Genomic DNA, 21053 nt, shown 5'->3' with positions numbered 1-21053 from the left:
CTTGTGCCCTCACCTTGCCAGCATTTACTTGTACCATAAATCTGTAAATTGTTACACTTCATGTAATCCTATGGGTCACCAGCTGCTTCCAGTTTTTAGATCTCAAAGTTATTTTTAGAACTCAGTTGAAGAATCAACAAACTATTGGTATGGATTCAAGAAAGATGGGGAGATGGGAGAAGAGGGCTATTTGTGAGTTTGACACTTTTTAATGGCTCCCTTTGCTACCAATCAGACAGAAAGCTTTGTTTATTTTCTTACAGCATGGTTACTTATTATGTGTCCCTCCAAATGTTTTGGACTTCAACCCCCGTCAGCTCTAGCCAGGATTGTCAGCCATTCAAAGATCATAAATGTACTTCCAATATGAAGCAAAAATGGGAAAGAACTCCCAGAGAGCTGCGTCAATTGATTTAGGATTTCAAATTGTGTTGGTCTCATCACATGTAGTGCCTTTCCTGATGACACGTGTTTCAGCGTAAGATTACCTGTCTCAAATCAGGGCGAAGTCCTATTCCATTAGGTGTAGCAACACATTCTTGTTATTGTTAAATCATGGGTTGAATGCCTTAATAACGTGTGCAATTTCAACCCATGATTTAACAATAACAAGAATGTGTTTCTACACCTAATGGAATATGACTTTCCCTGATTTGAGAAAGGCAATCTTACGCCGAAACACGTGTCATCAGGAAGGGCACTACGTGTGATGATGCCAATACAATTTGAAATCCTAAATCAATTGGCTCAGCTCTCTGGAAGTTATTTCCCATTTTTGCTTGATTTATGTGTCAGATTTTTTGGCCTTTCTCCGCTAACTCCAGTGAGAGGCGACTTATATTATTTTTTAGAAGGTCTACTATAACTTCATATTGCTTTAAATCAAAGGGGTATCTAATGAGTCGCTGACCAGACCAGCCTCAAGAAAAGCCAAACTCTTGTGCATGAACATGACTTCCAATATGAGTGATACTTTTGCTTAGGCCAAAGGCCTTTTTCACCAGAGCCACCTGAGTATCAAGGGTTGAATAGACCCTTGCCCAACCAAAGGAAATGTCCCCTCACCATGTAAACATGCTGTCTAGTCACCTCAGACCCAGACACACCACCACAACAATAAACACATACAGCACATCTGATTGTAGAGTGCAGTATCTAATTGCCTAAATTCCAAAACAATGCACATCTGACTGAGAATGCTACTGTTTCTCACTGAAGGAAGCTGTAAACTTACAAGGGAATCTTGCCCATGTCACTCGTCGTCAGAACCATCTTCTATGTGCAGCTGACATTCAATACCGCAGATAGGAAAATGTCTTCCTTTGAGGAATGGTTCCAATAGGACCCAAGTAAAAGTGTGTGCACGTTGCTTCTGCGACTGTGAATTGGAGTAAGGTATATTTCAAGAAATTGTTACTTGAAGTAAACTGTATATTGTCATACAGGTTATAATGCAAATAGATAAAAAGCTTTTTGGTCAGAGTTTCTATTAATGTTCCAACACGTGTTTTGTTGAACAAAGCATCGCCAGGGCTACAGGGTACAGTTTACCCTGTAGTGGTGTAGAACATCAGCCTGAACAGCCTGATCTTGAACCCAAGTACAGGAATAAGCTATGTTTTAACCTTTTAGGATGTTTGCAAAATGTGGATACTATTATTTTGACTTTAATTGCAAGGATAACACATATGCCCTGGTTGGCAGCCACCCTTGTTTATAAGCCCCAGCCTGCAGGAGTTGTCTCTAGAATAATAGGCCTTGGACTGCTGGTTGATGATTTGTAACAATTCAGATGCCCGCATTTTATATTGAGCGTGTTTGCTTGCTTAAATACAGTAATTGACTGAAGATCTACCTACTGAAAATATTGGCTTTCATTTCAAGATCAAGAATAGCATGAAAGAAGCTACAGTTTGCATAAATATGTTCTATTTCTTTTAGAGTGACAGGCTGCTGATCAAAGGAGGGAAAATAGTCAATGACGACCAATCCTTTCTAGCAGACTTGTACATTGAAGATGGATTAATAAAGTAAGTTTTACTTAAGTTAGGACAATGAATATTGAGTGTTTATTCATATGTGTGATTGCACAATATTTTAAATGTATTCTCTGAAACTAGTTGTTAAGATGTAATAAAAATTAGTTATATGGACCAAGTCGGAACCAGCTGTGTTACATTATCTCAGTTGAACATATTGAACATATTTGTAAGGAAGTGTTTAAAGTATATAAAAAAAGCAAATAGCTAGAAGCTTGTATCTCCTGTTTATACAGGATACTTATGTTTGTATCCCTTCTATGCACAGATGTTATGGACTGATTTTATCTGGAACTGATTATTTTGATTTTTGTGAGTGCTGTATTATATGCTTGTGTTTATATTTGTCTGATGTTTTTTAATACAAACAATTATTTTATTTTGCTAAGGCACACCCTCTGATTTAACACCCCCAGACCCCTCCATACACAATCCCAACACTCAATTCTGGGACAAGAAACAGACTGTATTTGGAGTTAACACTAATGTATTTAAGTGAAGAATTGCAACCAAAGGTGATCCCCTATGATGCTGAGGAAGTGACCTACAAGTACATATCATCACAGACACCTTGTCTATAAAGAGAAAAATGAACCGGTCTGAAACAATCTCACTACTTGTGCACACACACATAATTATGTGAATCAAACACTTGTATATATATATATATTTCTGGACCTCTAGCTCTAAATAGCATGATTAAGTATAGATTTCCATTTGAGCATTTCTGCTTATCAGCTAGTATAATTGAAATCCTTCTCTTCAAATTATTGCAGTTTCCTTCAATTTCTTGTTTGACAGCAAATGATTTGTTTTCTGTAATGGCAATGACAGGTACTGTGAACCGAGAAAGGTTTCCCAGAAAATGAATGCCTCCATTTGTTATATTTAATATGCAATCTCCCATTGGTATTGTATTTTCATGACTAAATTTGGTGCTGTTGACTTCTAGCATATACATGTAAGTAAAATACAAGTTATTGTAGTTTACATTAACATCTGCAAACAAGTTTAGGGAAGGGTGATTTCCATGTTTACAATGCACAGAACATCGGTTCATTAACACCACATATAAACCCAAAATTATGATTTTCTGAAAGAACAACTATCCCCATAATTGCCTCGGATGATTTGGGTCGATCGCATTTAGGATCCTCCTATTTCTACTTAATATCATTGGTGAGATTTGCATGTTGATTTAAAATTGCACATTTTCTAGGGAATGGAGATGACCCAGTCAATCTCCCTTTCACCTTCCCCTAGTATAAAGTAGAATTTACCAATATGTCACTTTTTAAATGACTATGGCTTTCACAGGTCTTCAGTTATAAATTCACTGTCAGGCTATTAGGCACTGCACATTCCAAGATAGCCCCAGTCTATGACTACAGCTGTGAAAACACATAGGGCCTCATTCTGAGTATGGTGGTAGTCATGGCGCTATTTGCGCCATGACTACCTCCCATACCAGTTCCGACTCCGGTTTGGTGAAAGGGGGACTTACCGGTCCAGTCCGACCTTGGCGGGACCGGTAAGTCCCCATTCACCAAACCATTCCCCATTCCCATTTGAGCCCCCATAGGGCTCAATGGGAATGGGGAAGTAGCTAATAACGGTACCGCAAGTCCCTCAACAGGTCCCATCCACAACGCCTGGTCAGACCAGGTGTTAAAGGAGGGACCCGCTAAGGGACCTCGGAATAGGGCACAAAGGGTTTACCGGCACCGGTGTCCTTACCGGTGCCGGTAATCCCTTTGCGCCCAACTCGTAATGAGGCCCATAGTGTATTTATTTCATTATGGTTAAAAAAAAAACACTGTGTTCTGTGCAGAAATGCCAATAAGTTCCAATTTAAATTCTCTCTGCTTAGAATATGATGAGAAAGCAAAGTACCTTTCACATTAAAACTACTATAACATACATGTTGGGATAATTCATTTGGCTATAGTTAATCGAATGCAGCACGCTCGGCTCAGGAACATACACAATTTATAATGGATTTTAAACTGTGATTTTTGCACAGAAAAATGCTATTTAAACTCTGTTTTGAACTACCCCCCAATTAATTTCCGCTTCCAGTTCTAATGCCTTCAGTGGAATAGCGAAGCATCTTCTGCTCAGTATTCTAGCTGTTCAGTATGCTATAAATTGCCTGCTAGATCAGTTTGGTGTGTTTGAGCCACACCCATGGAGCAATGGAGCATCATGGCGGTGGATCAGGCAAACAGGGAAGAAGTTCTAGTCCTGATGCGGCTGGCTCCGAACAACTTCACAGCTTCTGAGTCAGGCTGGATTGCTGCCACCACACTGCTCCCCCCACACTGTGCTGCCTGGATACCCACACTCCTGCCTGTGTTGGTACCTCATGGATCCTGACCCCCATCTGACATCTCCCACCTGGGATTGGGGTTCTACATCAGTGATATGTGCAGCCTAGACTGGGACATTGCCCAGTCCTGTACTGGATGCCATGTCATGCTACTTCACCATCCGCTTGGCTTCAATGTTGTGCTGCTTGCCAGCTAGAACTGTCTGTCAGAGGTGGTCTTGTTGATCCATGGCAGTATGGGTGGACAGAAGAGTAGAGAAGAAGGTACTCGAATTCTTTGAGGACTTTGCTAGAGGTATGCACTGACATTTTTTTTTTCATTTTGTATTGTACACCTTTGTCGGCTGCATTTGAAGCAGTGTCCCTGCTCTGCTTCCTACATTTTTTAGACACTTTTGCTTTTTAGACTTTGTGTCCCACCCAGGGTGTGTTTTTGTATTTTGTGGCTAGGATGGTTTTATTTTGTCCTGAAACGTGCAGATCTCCTAGAATTTAACTATGCTGCTGTTCTGGATTGTCATTGCAATCTCTCTGTGTTTGGTTTTCTTTTTTCTTTCTCTGTCTTTTACCTACTGGGTTCATTGTTCTAGGGCCTCCCTATTAGTTTTTTTGTTTCTTCCCCTCTGTTGAACCCGCTTATTAGGCAGCATTCCTTTTTCCCATTGTCCTCGGGTCTAGCCACCCACCAAGGTGTAGTACCTACTCATTGCTTTGTGCCTCTTAAGAGATTGGGGGAGCGGTAGATTGGCCAATGCGGAGATAAATGAATGCTAGATGGGAAGTAGGTACCCAGTTACCTATATGGTTGTGAGAGGAAAGTGCGAGTACAGGTGCAAAATAGCCACTTATTAAAGTCAGCATAAATCTACATAAAGGAGGTAAACAGGGCACTTGGTATAGAAAATTGTCAAGTGAATAAAATACAACTTTCACATTTTAAAGAGGGTCAGAATACATAGCAATTACACAAAAGCACAGTTATAGGGTGCACGATATGCCAAAAACCAAGAACTTTGAGTGGATCGGCTGAGCCACAAATACAATTAGTTAAAATGCACAGCAATTACATATAATTCAACAAATTAATAAATCAGGTAAGCCAGATAAGAAAACCTAAACATTTGCGAATAAAGGCAAAAAGATCTGCGGTTAAAAACCAAGTATACAAGCCCAAATAATATGCTGCTGTTAAAACCCACATTAACTACCACAGCTGTTAGATTCCCAAAGTATGCCTTATGCTGAATAATCTCACACAGATGAAAGTTCATATATGAGGACAACTCAAAGGCTACATGGCCCACATTGGCTGCCTCAAAAAACCTCAAGGCATAAGTGTTTCAGTTCTCCAGTTATTCTTACTTTTCGTGCCTCAGTTGCCTTGTAAAAATACACAAATATGCAGGGGAGTGCTCAAAAGGGAAAAGGAGAATCAGTTCAAAGGTGAAATATACCCACAGGTCACAGAGTCACCGGTCTTTCTTTGTTCCTTCTCGGCAATCTCTGGAGGAACATGTAGAACCAGCATGACGCTAACACTAGTGTAACACTACGGTTGCAGATGTAGCAAATGTCATTCAAATTATGATGAGGTCACTCACCTCCATGGGTCTAATGCCCCACCAAGCTCCTCTCTATTGTTATCAGTTGTTGTCAATTAACTTCAATACAGTGAGACCACAGGGTTTTCGAATAATGCTTCAGACTTCAAAGGCTTGGGTCCCTCCAAGCTCTGATTCTAATGCAGCACAAACTCTTGAAGGTCTTTTAGAAATGACAACTGCAAATGGGCAAACAGGGCGAACAAGCAGCAAGCATCAGGTAACACAGCACTGTGCAACATGCTGGGCAATAGAAGCAGAGGAAAGCCGATGCCAATAGGAGCCCAGGTCTTGGTCCACCAACAGGGAGTAGTGATAAGAGCTCTGGGCATTCTCTGGGCATGCAGCTGAGAGGTGAAAAACTTTCATCTTGCCTGTGAAGGACAGTGGGGAACAGCCGGAGACAGCCCGCTTTCAGCTCTGCTCTGCTCCTCTCTTCAATTGTACCATCTCATTAATGATTGGAAAGTGCTTAGGAGTAGGTTATATAATAGAAAAACAAAACAAACAAATTACCAAAGGATTCTTAAGGTCATATATCTAACTGCATTGGGGTTTTCTTATACTCCCTTTGAGATTATTCTTTTAAAACACATAACCAGCATGAATCCTCACAGCCTCCAGGTAATTCTTCCCACTGTGAGAAACTCATGGTGGCAACAAGTAAGACAAACACAAGCAATCACAGTTCAAGGGTGTTTATTGAACAATTAATTCTGTATGAAGGTTAGAAAACGCCTATTATAAACCTAAATCTAAGATGGGAAGCAAGCGTCGACCATCACATGAAACATTAGGAAGTCCTAGTGGCGTTATTCATCAAATAAAAAGGGCCTATACCAAGAAACCTATTGTCAAACCTTACAACTAATACAAAAAGTGGTGTGGGATAGTTCTCAAGAAAAGAAAGAAGTGTTCTCAAATAATATGCCAGGATGCAGTAGCCTGGGTCTTCCTTCCCCATGTTTTGAGCATGGGGTAAAGTGGTATCTTGGAGCACAGTACAGTCTCAGGCTTTTCCAGCATGAGACGACAGTTCTAATGGCAGCTTTCAGGACCGAGGATGGCCAAGTCTCGTTTCACTTGAAAGTCTCTTGCCTTCGAGGACCTGATGTCTTCAACTAACAAAAACAAAATGTTCCTTCAACAAATGGAAGTTTGTTCCCAATGTTCTCTGGGTGATGGGTTCACCCCTGGCCTCCCACTTCTGGGTGCTGACCTTTCTCAATTGTTTACCGCAGTTTCAAGTAAAGTGATGGCTTCACCCCTGGGTGCCCCTCTTCTGGGCGTTGACCCTTCTCTCCTTTCTATAGTTGGATTCACTTCCCTTGTTTTCTCAATGTATTTTCAAACAGTTCATAGTGGACATCCCTCTGCTGGCTTTTACGTCTGTCAACACTCTTGTTTCTTGGGACACTAGACTTTGCCCCTCTTAGGATCCGCTCTTCCCTTTCTTTCACTCAGTTTATAGATCAAAGTCTTTTGATTGTGTGGGATGTAAGAGGATTCAATTCAACACTACAGCTAAGTCAACGCCTAGTCTATAATACTGAATGAAAACCCTTATTGATATATCTTTATGTCCAGTTCATGCGTTCTGGATGACTACCCCTATATAACACCCCTCTCTTGGAATCCTCCTGACCCCACTGAGCCAAGAAGTAGTTCTGTTTTGCAAGTTAAAAGGTTTATTTGATAATTTAAACAATAGATATAGATATCACGCTTTATAGTAAATTAATAATTGAATATCACACTTAATCTGATATGATAAATATTAACAACGGAGAATCTGGCACTAGCACACTTCTTTATAATCACTAATGAGTTGACATGAAATGGATAAGATAGCACACTGGTAAATAGGAACAAAAGAAGAAGGTGGTAAAGAATGCTTTATGTAAGCTCAGGTGGATGCACTATTCAATGAATGCAGTACAGAAAATACTCAATATGATTTCAACCAAACAATGTAATCACTTTTCTCTGGCTATTCACTCCCCCCCCCCTTTATGGGATGCAAGGAAATGGGAGGAAAGCACACAGTTCTCAGAAATGCAATCAATGTAATTCAGTTCAATCCCCCCCAAGCACGCTTAAAGAAAACAGATAGGAGTTTTGAAAACACAGGCCCAAATACTTTTATATGTGCTAGCAATGGATGAGAAATATGCTAGAAATGCTTTTAATTCCCTTTCAGAGGTTCAGGGTGAGTGATATCTAGTTAATATTAGCTCAGGCTCACTCTTGCAATGATTCAGGGATACGATTTTCTGGCAAATGGAAGGCAAGCAGCAGCTGATTTTTACACGTGAAGAAATTTGCAAATCGCAGTAAAATTCGCGAATGCGCCGAGCGCTATTACAGAGGAACTACAAGGACTATCACTATCGTTACTGCAAGTCTCTAAGACAAACGGTCGCGGAGATATGAGCGATTTAGTAAAGGTCGTTTTTGGTTTTGCAAATTTTAAATGCAGCACTTTTTCAGTTTTAAAAATGATGGCAGGATAACACAATTGCTAAGCTGCAGATCTACTTGGATTAAAAATGGATTGAATTATATGATTTTAACTAAGAGATGTGTGCTGAGTTTTGCTGAGTACTCACAAGAGATTTTAAACAGGAAGGCGGCTTTGTCACGATCTGGTCAACAGGTCTGGACTTCGGACGGTCTCTGGGCACAGCGTCTGGTCTCTGGAACTGCTAACATGGGTCTGGGTCAGCTCTGCTCTCTCTCTGGGTACAGCACTGCTTCTGGATTCTGGAGATTGAGGGATTTGAAGTCTCTGTTTATCTTGGAGTCTAAGTGTTGGCTCTTTGAAGGCTGATGGAGGTAAGTATGGATTTTTCCGGCAGAGCTTCCAGCTGCAGATGGAAATGAAGGTCTCTACCTAAGTTTCAGTAGTCCATTTATATGTTCTGCAAGTGGGTGTGTGTGTTGGTCATAACTAAACCTGCCCCTCTCACTTGTCATTGGTCCAGCTTTCATTTCTCCCCTGATTGGGGGAGCTAAGTTGTGTCAGAGTGATGTCAGCCATTTATGATCTCTTGAAAAAACTCCCCTGTCATCTGTGCACCCAAATCTATATATGATCAAAACACATATTTCACAGTTACACAGTTGTTTGAAATTACATACCCATGTCACATATCACATGAGGTATACTCTGTCCCAAATCTGCTGTTTCTAGGAGCTTGCATTCAGAAATGGCACATATTTCACTTTTTAACTGATTTTGCCATTTCTGACATTGACCCCACTTTACATACATGTGCGCAGGGAGTAGGGACATTAATTGATGAAGTTTCAGATTTTTAACATGCATACATTTAGAGTAATATCCACTTTTCCGCTAAAACCCCCCTGAACATACCACCGGTTCTAAAAACCTCTTAAACTGTGGGCAGAAAAATCACAAGAATTATGGTATCATTTATAAAATTTTCACATGTCCGCTCTATGAATGATCCATCTTTTTAAAGTTATGTTCTGGCTCCAAAGGGGTGTGGTTTACCCTCAGCACAAGGTTGAATTTCTGGTTTTTCCAGTTCTGCCAAGCCAGCTTGCTCTCACAGGCAGTGCTCCTCCCCTTTCCTTCAGGAGGAAGCCACTTTTTACGACCATTTACGACTCCTGCCATAAACCATCTGCCTGGGTGAAGGGGGTTACATTGTTCAGAGCTCCTGTATTCTGTAGGGGGCTCCCCTTAATTCAATTATCAGAGAGATGGTATATCCTTAGTGTGGCCAGCAAAAGGCAGATAGGCCTGGGAACACAGTTGTGACTCAAGTTTCACTCCTGATGGGGGTAGCTGTCAAGCAAAATCAAGTTCCTTAAGCCAGACTTTCAGCTAACTGTCATGTTTTTTTTGTTGCTTTTTAAATTAACTTGCAATTTTACACATGCAGCTAGAATGCTGATTCTAAGTGCAAAACTATGACATTTCAACAGTTACAAAGGCATGTGACACCAAACATAGGTCACTCATTTAATCTAAACATTTTCGATTTTAGTGTCTTTAAATCCAGTGCAACTTAAACTGCTGACTCCATAGCAGTTTTGTTATAAGCATTGTTTTGGGCTCTTCATTTCCCAGATTTTGTAGGCACACAACACTCCATTCTACCAAATGTCTGCTGGTGTCCAGTGAGTTTTTAGATGTGTTGCAATGTTTAAAATAGACATTTTGAGCCTGCCTTCAGAGAAACACAGGGTGGTTTTAAAGCGCTTTGAAGCTAACCGGCGCTACTGTTTTTCCTTTGGCAACCCATTTCCCTCATGGCAACCCGGCCTATCATTCTCGCACTGGTGGGTGGCAAGTGAGGCAACCATTTTGGTGTGCGCACAAACTGCGCAGCTTTCCTGGATTTCGGCGCACAATGTGGGTTTTCCGCCATCTTGAATTTTCTAAGCCCACAGCACCAAATGTTGTAGCATGATAGCTTAAACGTGGGTCAGGACACCCAACAGGGAATTTTGCTTGAACCTCAGTATGACCACTTTGACCTATTCCATTGGCCCTCCTATGGCCTGCTTGCAACTGTAGTCTCTCTCAGGTCGGGATCAACCAGAGTCTCTTGAGTCAGCCACCACGTGGTACTGGTTTCCCTTTGCAGCTGGTCTCCCCTTAATACTTTACAGCTCTTTCACAGTTCATCGAACTTGGTTAATAACTTGCCACTTTGTGATTTTTAATGAACACAGTCTGGTTCTTATCAGCTCTCCCTTCTACTCACTGGCTGTGATGAACCGCTTGGCTTGCCTCTTCATTGGAGTTAAGGCCAGTACTACGGTTGCGGGAGCTTACCTCACTCCTGCTTATCAGCGTAAACTTATCCCGTGTACCGTTGACATCTGCTGCAAGACACTTATGCTCTTGTTTGCAGTGTTAGGCTTTCTTCCTTGAAGGTTCTGCGGATCTGGGTTGAAAAGGGCAAGGACACCTCTCTCCTCACCACACTCTCGATACCTGCTTTGTTTCTTCTTCGTTTAAATTTCTGCGCCCGATTAGCTGTCTCGTCATGCTGTCTGACGTGGTCGTACTGTGCTCTCTGGCTCCACCTTTTCTCCCTGTGGGGAAGAGAAAGGGCTGTCTGGTGTGTGTGGTTCGGATCAATTTCCTGACTTTGCCTGACCCTTGTATTGGGACATTTCAGGTAAACAGTACTGGTGTTAGTCCATTGTCCCTTTTGCTGTGCGAAGGTGTTAGTGTTGGAAAACAGGGATAGAGGTTTGGCATGTCCTACTAGAGAAAAGGGGGAAAAGGTGTCAAAGGAAGGGGGATACCACGTCTCACCCATCATGTCCCACTCCCTGAGGACGCCCCATCCTGGTGATCCTCCCTCACTGGTCCATCCCAGGAACTGGATCCAATAGCAATGGCTGTGTCCTGGCCACCTGGATGACAGATCCCCAGGAACTAGCAAGGGAGACACCTTGGGTTTCTTACACCACCCAGCTATTCTCAGCCATTCTCCGCTACATCATTCCTTCCTTCTCCCAAGGTATTATCCCAATCTAGCCCTCCTCCTTTCAGGCAAAGGTTCCCTTCTGCAGACCTTCAGTATCCCAGAGCTCTCCGCTAATTCCTGTTGGTTGGAACTTAAAAAGGCTCTTAACATTCCCACACTATATCATATGGCATTCTGATTTTGGATGTGATATGCATTTGTGAGATGAAACTGGGCTGAATTATTAATATTAAATCAGTTAATAAGTATTAATAAATATTGATCTGTCATGTTATGTCTTATATTTCTGGGCACACTATCCCCACAATTTTTAGGACATTTGTCCTTTTAGTTTTTCACCTCAACATTGGGACGTTATAGTCTAAACCATGTTTCACATTATTTTATGATTTCCAAACTAAATGCATAATTGGGAGTTTCATTTCTAGTTAGTGATCCATTTGAATAGCTGACTGGGCATCTTAAAGTCACCCATCAATCATCAATGGATGCACTTTATAGGAGAGCTAATGTCAATGGTGTAAAGCTTAATGAAAGTACATTCTTTAGATCTGTTATTTTCTGAAACCAGAGCTCCCTTAAAATGTGACCACCTTGCAGCTATAAAATCCTGGGAGACCATGTATTGGGTTCTGTCGGAATGTAAAGATGAATTTGTTGTGTATTCTTCTAAGGCATAGCATATAATCATGTGTTGTGCTTGCCATTATGTGCTTCCTTAATGGAAAATAAGGAGGTCTATTTTTCCCAGATGACTGACGGTGTGATAGCCAAGCCCTTTCTATTTCCAAACCTATTATTAAATGCACAATATCATGGGATCTACTGAAGAGCACATTTAAGTAAAGCCAATTTTAGGATCATGTTCCTTTTGATTTAAGTATGTTTTTGATATACTACATCTTTATCCCTGATGGATTTTCAGTGTGTAAGTCTTCATAGACTATTGCATTACAGCTATTTCTCTCCCATACGTTGATATAGATTGATGGTGCACATGGTACATTGATTAATGTGTAAAGGAAAGAAACATTTTGTACAGTTGCATCGGCAAACAAATATTCTGAATGAGATGCACGTTTCAGAAATGAAACCAGTTTCAATGCTCAAATGAATTATTTTCGTTAATGGTTCTGATCAAATTAAATGCCAATTTCATCAAGTGTATGTGCACTGCTGTGCCTCATTTGAAACAATGTACCAACATTTAACAGGCAGTTTGTACAACAAAATACACGGCCTTATTGAGCTAGAGTTATCAGTAAAATCTGCACCTTTTGTATAAAACAGTAGATTGTGCAAATATATTTCTGTTGGTTTTTCATAGGCTCCATATTTCTTGTTTGCAGAGTTCAGTAAAGAACATTATGTTCTAGTGCAGTAAAGTACCATATTTTTAGTTCATGGTTGGAGGAAAAGTACTTGATGTAAACACAGCAAGCCACCATTTTTTGCACCTCACGCTGTGATTCTGCAAGTCTTATTTCCATTAAATTTCCCCTACATGTTCATATTTGTTATTAGTTCTTTCAGTGCATTGAAGTTGCCTATATCACATGGTTATGCTTTATAAACAATTAAACAAACAATCAAATACACAAAGAATAAGATGCACCCCCCTAACATTTGGGTTGGATGGCACACTTTTTCAGTGATGCGCCTTAAAGAGATCGTCACTAAATACACTTTTTGCATTTCTGCTAATGTTTCAGTGGTGGAAATGTTATGCATTGCAGACCCCTATCTTCACTGTGACATCCCTTGCTCCTGGTCTGTAATAGGCTAGACCAACAGCAAGGGAAATTAATGTATGGGATCTGCAGCCAAACGTGTATTTATTTGAGGGTTTAACTTTTGTCTGAATAATCTATTTCTGCTGCGTGTTCACTGCCAACAGATTCTACAGTTGATCAGAATGTGTTGAGACAATACATTTACATGGACAGATTCTCTGCCACACACAGAAAGCGGTTTTGTTCCTGATTTGTAAGTGCAATTAACACTCGCAATAAGGAAACATTTCAGTAAATGACATTTTTTAATCAGAGGGTGTATATTTTATACACATTTAAGGGGTAAATGTGGTGAATTACAGTAGATTGTCTCTCTGCCGATTGGGGGGCTGGAGGGGGGGCGCACAGGTTATTATCCTGAATATGTAATGTCAGTATTTGATCTGTCAGAGTTAATAGAAAATGAGTTTCAACCCCAATAAGGTCATTATTTTTAAAAGGTGGGTCCAGAACAGCGTTCTTAAGTTATGTATCTAACAATTTCATATGCCATAGTGAAGTTTGACCTATATCTCATTTTTAAAGGTAAAATATTGTAATAAATTACTGTAAAACCGAGGCATAATTATGCATTGGCAAAAAACAAGTCTTCATACCACCATGGTCATACAACTTCACCTGTCCCAGCCGTGGAGCAGTCCCCCCTCCTCATCGGCGGAGCAGGAGCTCCCCCTGACCCTGCAGGAGCAGTGGTCCCTGTTGCTGGAGCCACCCTGAATTGCCCTGGAATTCGGGTAAGCCTCACCTCACTTCACTGTGCGAGCTTCGTTTCTCTCGCTGCTAATTGCACCCACGGATCGACAAGGCTGCAAGAATACCTCTGCACCCTGCATGCTGAATTCACAAGGCCAACAGCTGCCTGATTGCCATAGTCTCCATTAGCCACAATGAGGAAATCGCACCTCCAAGATGGCCGCCCGCCATACCTCGGCGACCGGCACTGCCTAACTGAGCACAGCTGTCTGTCCTCAGCCCCGATTGGCCATTGAGGCCATTTCAACAGCCTATCGCCAGCCGGCAGGCGAAGCCGGCCCACTCACGACAAGGCCCAGGATAACAAGGCCGACACCTGTCTTCACCTGTCCTCAGCCTTCCTCGCCGCTCGCCCAGAACTCCTGCCCGATCTCCAACCCACTAAAACTGTGGCTTTCCGTCTGGCTCACGGAGCCCGTGCAAAAAGAAACTGCAAATGCCTCACTGGCTCATGCTAGGACTAAGCAACCGTAAGTCTCCCACTGCCATCACCGTACAATTGCGTTTCACTGCACGCTGCATTACTGCAGCTTGATCTACCCCGCTGTACTCACACTGTACGCTCGTCTATGCTCTCAAAGCTAGGTGCACGTGCACACAATTGCCCCGCACGTCTGCTAATAACTGCCGAAACAAATACCATGCATTTTGTCTAGTTACTGCATTATCTTGCCATTGTTGCCTATCTGCTTGCTGACTGCATACCTAGCCTCACACACACGTTGCACTGCTCACTGTGTGCCTACAAACCATCATTCCACCTAGTATTACACCATCACAATACTGTATGCATGCCATCTGCACGCCTTGTAACCTGTGCTCAGTCCGTGCTCGCACCTGCCCTCTACTATCTAATCTAGCGCCTGTACTACCTTAAGCACTCCACAGCGCTACTGCCTTCGCCCACGATTGACCTTGCTTGCTATACGCCTCACTGTACCATCATGCACCCTATGCCTCATAGGTCATGTACCATATAACTATAACTGAGACTGCTCGCCCGTACCTGTTACTAGCGTATCGGCATCTGTGCATCTGTACTGCCTAGATTTGTTAGGCCCTATCTGAATTAGAGACTGTTTGCCTACACCTTGTTGCATCTGCACTACCTAATCTCCCATTGCATTAATTGAATATTTGCTTTGCCATTTTAGTTTTGCATTCAGCACATATTTGCCTTGCCATTTAAGTTTTGCATTTAGTCCATATTTGCCTTGCCATTTAAGATTTGCATTTAGCCCATATTTGCCTTGTCATTTAAGTTTTGCATTTAGCCCATATTTGCCTTGCCATTTAAGTTTTGCATTTAGCCCATATTTGCCTGCATTAGCCAAATTAGTGACTACCTTAACTTGTCCTGCCTAGCTCATGATCATGAATAAAACACGCACCATAGTCAACATGGCTTCCCTCCAGCCCAACAGGGCTCCACGTTCTGATTCCATCCCCCCTACTCCGTTCCTACCAGCCTTACTCACACACGAGCGCCACAGCCATCAATCCCCTCCCACTAACATCATCCCCAACCCCAAATCCCCTACCAGAGCCACACATCACACTGTACCAGTGCACATAAGAAACACTAGACTAGGAGCCCGCACCTACACACCTCACACCAATACTCACAAACTCACACCACAGCCACTCGCCACACCCTCCACAATCACTCCCCCTCCCATACCTCAAAACCCTTCAACCAAACTCCACACCAACACCACCAAACACCACACCAGCTCAGCTAAACCAAGCACAAATGAACCCTCCCAAATCCAACTTGCTCTCATCAACGCTAGATCTCTTCAAGCACACGCCACAGAAATACACAACCTAATCTCTGACCTCGAGCTAGACGCCCTAGCCATTACAGAAACCTGGCTGCATGAAGCTTCTGGACCAGCCATATGCCAGTCCTTCCCCCCTGGGTACATTATGCTCCACCAAGACAGACCAACACACAAAGGCGGAGGCGTGGCCCTAATAGTCAAAGAAACTCTGAAGGTTAGACAAATTAAACCCATCACAGCCGAGAACTTTGATGCCCTATCAGTAAAAATCTCCCTCTCTCCCAACAACACCATGACAATGCACCTTATCTACCGACCGCCAGGCCCACTCCTGAACTTCCAAGCCGACATCCTACACCTCCTAGGTAACAATCTCAAACCTAATACTAAAACCATACTCCTAGGAGACATGAACCGCGGTTTCAATGACACAAAAGACAAACAGAGTAAAACCTTTGCTAAAGCCCTTCTAGACCTACAATTCATTCAGAGAGTTGACTCTGCCACTCACACCAAAGGCTGCATACTAGACTGGCTAGTCGACCACAACTGCAGAGTAGACATCAGCTCAAACACGCCACAACCATGGACCGACCACCACCTCATCCACTTCTACATCCCAACTAAAGCAGCCACTGCTCAAAACCTTCCCATGCCAGCTGCCTTAGCCAGATCAAAAAAAACTTCTCACTAAAGAGAGAATGTGTCCACTCCTAGAAATCTCAGCACTAGCATCACCCACCTCTAATAACCCCGAAGAACTAGTTGAACTTTACTACTCCACCATTAAAGAGACCATCGACGCAATTGCCCCGTTAGAAACAAAAAAAGAGAAAAAACTCTTTGACGCCAACTCATGGTTCAACCAAGACCTACGTGACCTAAACACACTCAAAAGACAAGCACTCAAAAAATGGCAATCCAGCCCTTCCACCCCACTACGCGACTCATACTTAGCTACCGTTAAACAGTACAAAAACGCCATAGCCAAAGCTAAAGCGGACACATACAACACTAGAATCGACAAGGCCCTATCACACTAAAAAGAACTATTCGCTATCTTTAATGAACTAGTCATACCCCCCACATCCAAACATCAAACAGTCAAGGATGAGAAATGGTGTAATGATATCCAAAAAGCTATGCTTGACAAATAGACCTACTCCAAAAGAAAATCAAAGCCAACCTAGACAGTCTACCCAAGTCTCCTCTCAGACACGGACTGCCCCCAACCCGATACACCCTACCCAACACAACAGCAATCCTCCACCACCATTTTCCTTTAGAAAGGTAACTGCTCCTGAGGTCCTACTCATTATGAATCAAATAAAACCATCACTTTGCAAGGGGGGCATCTGTCCAGCAAACATAATCAAAGACTGCGCTGAGCCCCTAGAACAGTTTATTGCAACCTTTATCAATGCCACATTTGCCACTGGCTCAGTACCCTCCTCCCTCAAGGAAGCCTGGGTTCGCCCACTACTAAAAAAGCCCACTCTAGACCCAGACTCACCTAACAACTACAGACCCATTACAACAGTGCCATTCTTGCTGAACATTTTGGATAAGGCTGCTTATCTACAGATACAAGCCTATCTTGAATCTCACAACATCCTAGGCAAGAGACAGTCCGGCTTTCTCCCCACGTCACAGCACAGAGTCAGCACTACTCGACCTAAAGAACCAACTCCTAAAAAATATGGACAAAGGCAAATGTGCCATCCTGCTACCCCTTGACTTGTCGGCTGCGTTCGACCTAGTCGACCATAAAACCTTAAGGACTCATCTCACCAATACAGCTCACTTCTCGGATGAAGCCACAACATGGATCTCATCTTTCTTGGAGGGCAGAGCCATGAGGGTCTACTCAGACCAAGCAGCAGCCACTCCCTCCCCCATCAACTGTGGAGTACCTCAAGGATCATGCACCTCCCCCACACTATACAACCTATTCACACTCCCGCTATTCAATGACGTAGAAGAATTCGGCATAACTTTCACCAATTACGCCGACGATACTCAAATCCTTCTCCCACTAACCGGCGACTACGAGCAAGACCTAAAAACCCTTCAAAACACTTATGCCATCATCCAGGCTTGGATGGCAGCTAATGGCCTCTGTCTCAACGGAGACAAGACAGAGATCCTATTGGTGGGCCCCAAGGAGATCCTCAGCAAACTAGACAGCAAATACAGCACATTTTTAATTGAAAGCTCAGTAATCTCCATCTCCCCTGCGGTAAAAACTCTGGGAGTATACCTAGATTCTACCCTGTCCATGGACAGACATGTCAGTTACATCTCTTCCTCAGCAGCCCTAACAACCAAAATAATCAACGCAGTAAAACCTTACTTGTCCACCACTAACCGCCTCAACATCGCCAGGGACACCATAGGCGCTAAACTGGACTACTGCAACGTCCTCCTACTAGGCACCTCAGCCAAAAACATTAATAGACTGCAAGTCGCACAGAACAACGCCCTGAGAGCAGCCCTCAATATTCCAAGAAGGGAACATATCTCCCTAGCAAGACAAAATGCCCACTGGCTCCCAGTCAAAGAGCGCATTCAGTTCAAGACTCTCACCATTACACACAGATGCATATCCCAATCTGCCCCTAGCTACCTTACTGAACGGATACAACCAGTTCTGTCACTTAGACCCAAAAGGGACTTATACGCTAACCAACTCTCAATCCCCAACTTCACTAGAGCCAGAGCGGGCGGCTCGAGTTTTGAAGTCCTAGCGCCAAGAGCCTGGAACTCCCTACCGCCTAAACTAAGAGCGGAAACATCCCTCATAGCTTTTAGAAAAGCTCTGAAAAGCACCCTCTTTAAGTGAACCCCACTTATAATACCACTGCATACATCAATGTCTGTAAATTACAACTGTACCACGCTCACTGTTCCCTTGTAACCTCGGAACTGAAGCCATGCCTGTAACCATTTCGCTCATCTGTGTTCACACAATATCTCTTCATGCCAAGTAAACTTTCTTGTAACAGCGCCACGATGCCCGAGGGCAGCTGGGAGCTTTAAAAATGCAAAATAAATAAATAAATAAATAGATGGGCAACCAGTTCTACAACCGAGGACTCCGCAACCAAATGTTACCCACAATAATATGTCCTGGTTGGATATAATGGATGCAATTAATCAATTCTCACTATTAAACCATTTGTTTAGAAAAAATAGTCAATGGCAATAATTAGTTCAAAAACATAATATACCTCATTAATTTGGGAACAGTCATCAACACAATATTATTAATAATTTCTGTTATATTTTCAACTGTATTGACAATCTTTAATTACCAACAATTGTTTATTTTAATTTTATAACCTTTCATAATTAACATACACATAATTCAAGTAATTGATTTACATAATCATAATTATATAAAACATCATTTATTTTCAGTACAACAATTTTTCGATTCAATCAATTATGTTTATTCGGAAATCAAATTGAATCCATAAAAACAGCAACACAATACAATCAGATTATAAAAAAAGTGCAGATTATTAAAAATGTAGTCATATCCAACAGAATATGTCACAATACAATAATTAAAAAGAAGTCTCCATCACTATAAAAACTGAAAGAAACGATCAGTGTTTTCGGCAACAACTTGATGATTTCTTCTATAGAGCGATTGTCTTACGATAGCAAACACTGTCCGACTCGAGAAAAATCTGCCCATCATTAAAACAACACGTTTGGTCAGCATTGTCTAAAACCCAATACATTGAGGATCGGGTTGAGGGTGTTTGCTTGAATGACTGCGTAAACCGGGCAAAAAAGCATAAAAGACCATAGATCTTCCTGTGTTAAACAAAAGAACAATAGTTATCAGAAGGAGTATGTGACCACACAGCAGTAATCCCCTTGAGCAGCAATTGGTTACATTGTGCTCTTGTAATAATACTTCATTCAGAAGAGTTGTTAGCCGATAACAGATAATCTTGTATACGACCAGACGAAATTATTACATTTTGGTTCGTGCATTACTTTAATATAAGAGGAAAGGTGAGCCTTTAATTGTGTTACAATGGATCTTATGGAGCCTTCCTGCTGCTGCTGCAAAAAGCTGGCGGACTCCATATCGATCGCCAGCATTTGTGCCGGTACAAATGCTGGAGTAGTTGTATGGCAAAGAGGAAGGGAGCGGTAGAAACGGTGTTCTGCCCCTCCTCTGCACCATACCAAGGAATGAAAATGAACCACGCCTCAAATGAAACATACAAAAGTTTAACGCAAGGCTTTTACATCTTTTATTTGCAGTACTCCCTGTTCAAAGAGTCCAAAATGCAGGGTACGCTTCACGATGAAAAGGTTAAATGATATCACCCCATCACTCCATACACTCCTTTCCCTCCTCTTCAAGAAAATAATACATTTCAGAACCTGTTGCATCACCCATCGTGCTTACCATGGAAAGAGCCCAACTTCCTTCACAAGGAAGTTCCAACGCTAAACACCATCCAGGGCGGAGAGGTCCAGTAACGGCAGACTGATCCAAGTTCCGAACGACAAAAGGAAATGACAAGAAGGATCCTCTGTCTACCCACTAGCTTCCAAAATCTGACAGTCAGGAAACCGCTAAATACATGGCATTTCAATTATCCAAATTGGAGGAACAGAAGTGCATCAAGATTTCTCCAACATGAAATGACCTGATCTCTGTCCAATTCTCGTACATGGACAGGGTGCCAAGCCCAGCATTAAAACACGCTACACTGGAGACTGATCTGTTGTACCTCCTGCTTATTGAAAAACGAACATTCATTCCTTTTCATACCTTATGGTGAATAGATGCTATAACTAACATCATAATTCTAATACGAATAGGTGCTGTAATCAACAAATAACAATCCTAATTAGATTTTTCCCCTATACATCCCCATCACAAAACTGCTGCAGGTGGCCAATCAAGAAGCACCCCATCCAGCTACCCATCTAACTTCCTATGAGATTTCAGACTGGATCACAATCTCTCAAACAAAGAATGCACTTTACAAACAATACCGGAGGAAGTCTTTGATCCTTGACCCCCAAACCTTCCCTCCCACTTCACTCCTCGCTCACTGACTCCTCACTACTAAACTCTTGCAATTTCACACCTCATCCATTCCCCACTAGACAAGCCTTAAGGCCTCATCACAAGTTGGGCGGTATGCCAGCGGTAAATTCACTGGGATACCACCCAACACAATTACTGCTACCGCAACTTGGTCCCACGCTATGAGCGCCAGATCCCAAGTTGCGGTGGCGGTGTAA

The 21053-nt window shown here is 42.3% G+C and overlaps 1 protein-coding gene across 2 annotated transcripts in view; it reads left to right on the top strand.

Moving 5' to 3' along the window:
- DPYSL4 (dihydropyrimidinase like 4) overlaps positions 1 to 21053 on the top strand; it is a 314640-nt gene that overhangs the window by 78071 nt on the left and 215516 nt on the right. For both annotated transcript variants that reach the window (XM_069611421.1, XM_069611422.1), the window contains exon 2: positions 1942 to 2030. In XM_069611421.1, coding sequence (XP_069467522.1) covers positions 1942 to 2030 — 89 coding nt within the window. The remainder of the gene's footprint in view (positions 1 to 1941; positions 2031 to 21053) is intronic.

Source organism: Ambystoma mexicanum, chromosome 8, assembly GCF_040938575.1.
Source record: "Ambystoma mexicanum isolate Mex_15411 chromosome 8, UKY_AmexF1_1, whole genome shotgun sequence".
Classification (NCBI taxonomy): Eukaryota; Metazoa; Chordata; class Amphibia; order Caudata; family Ambystomatidae; genus Ambystoma; species Ambystoma mexicanum.
Note: the sequence above shows the minus strand (reverse complement) of the source record. Positions and strands in the feature narration are given on the sequence as shown.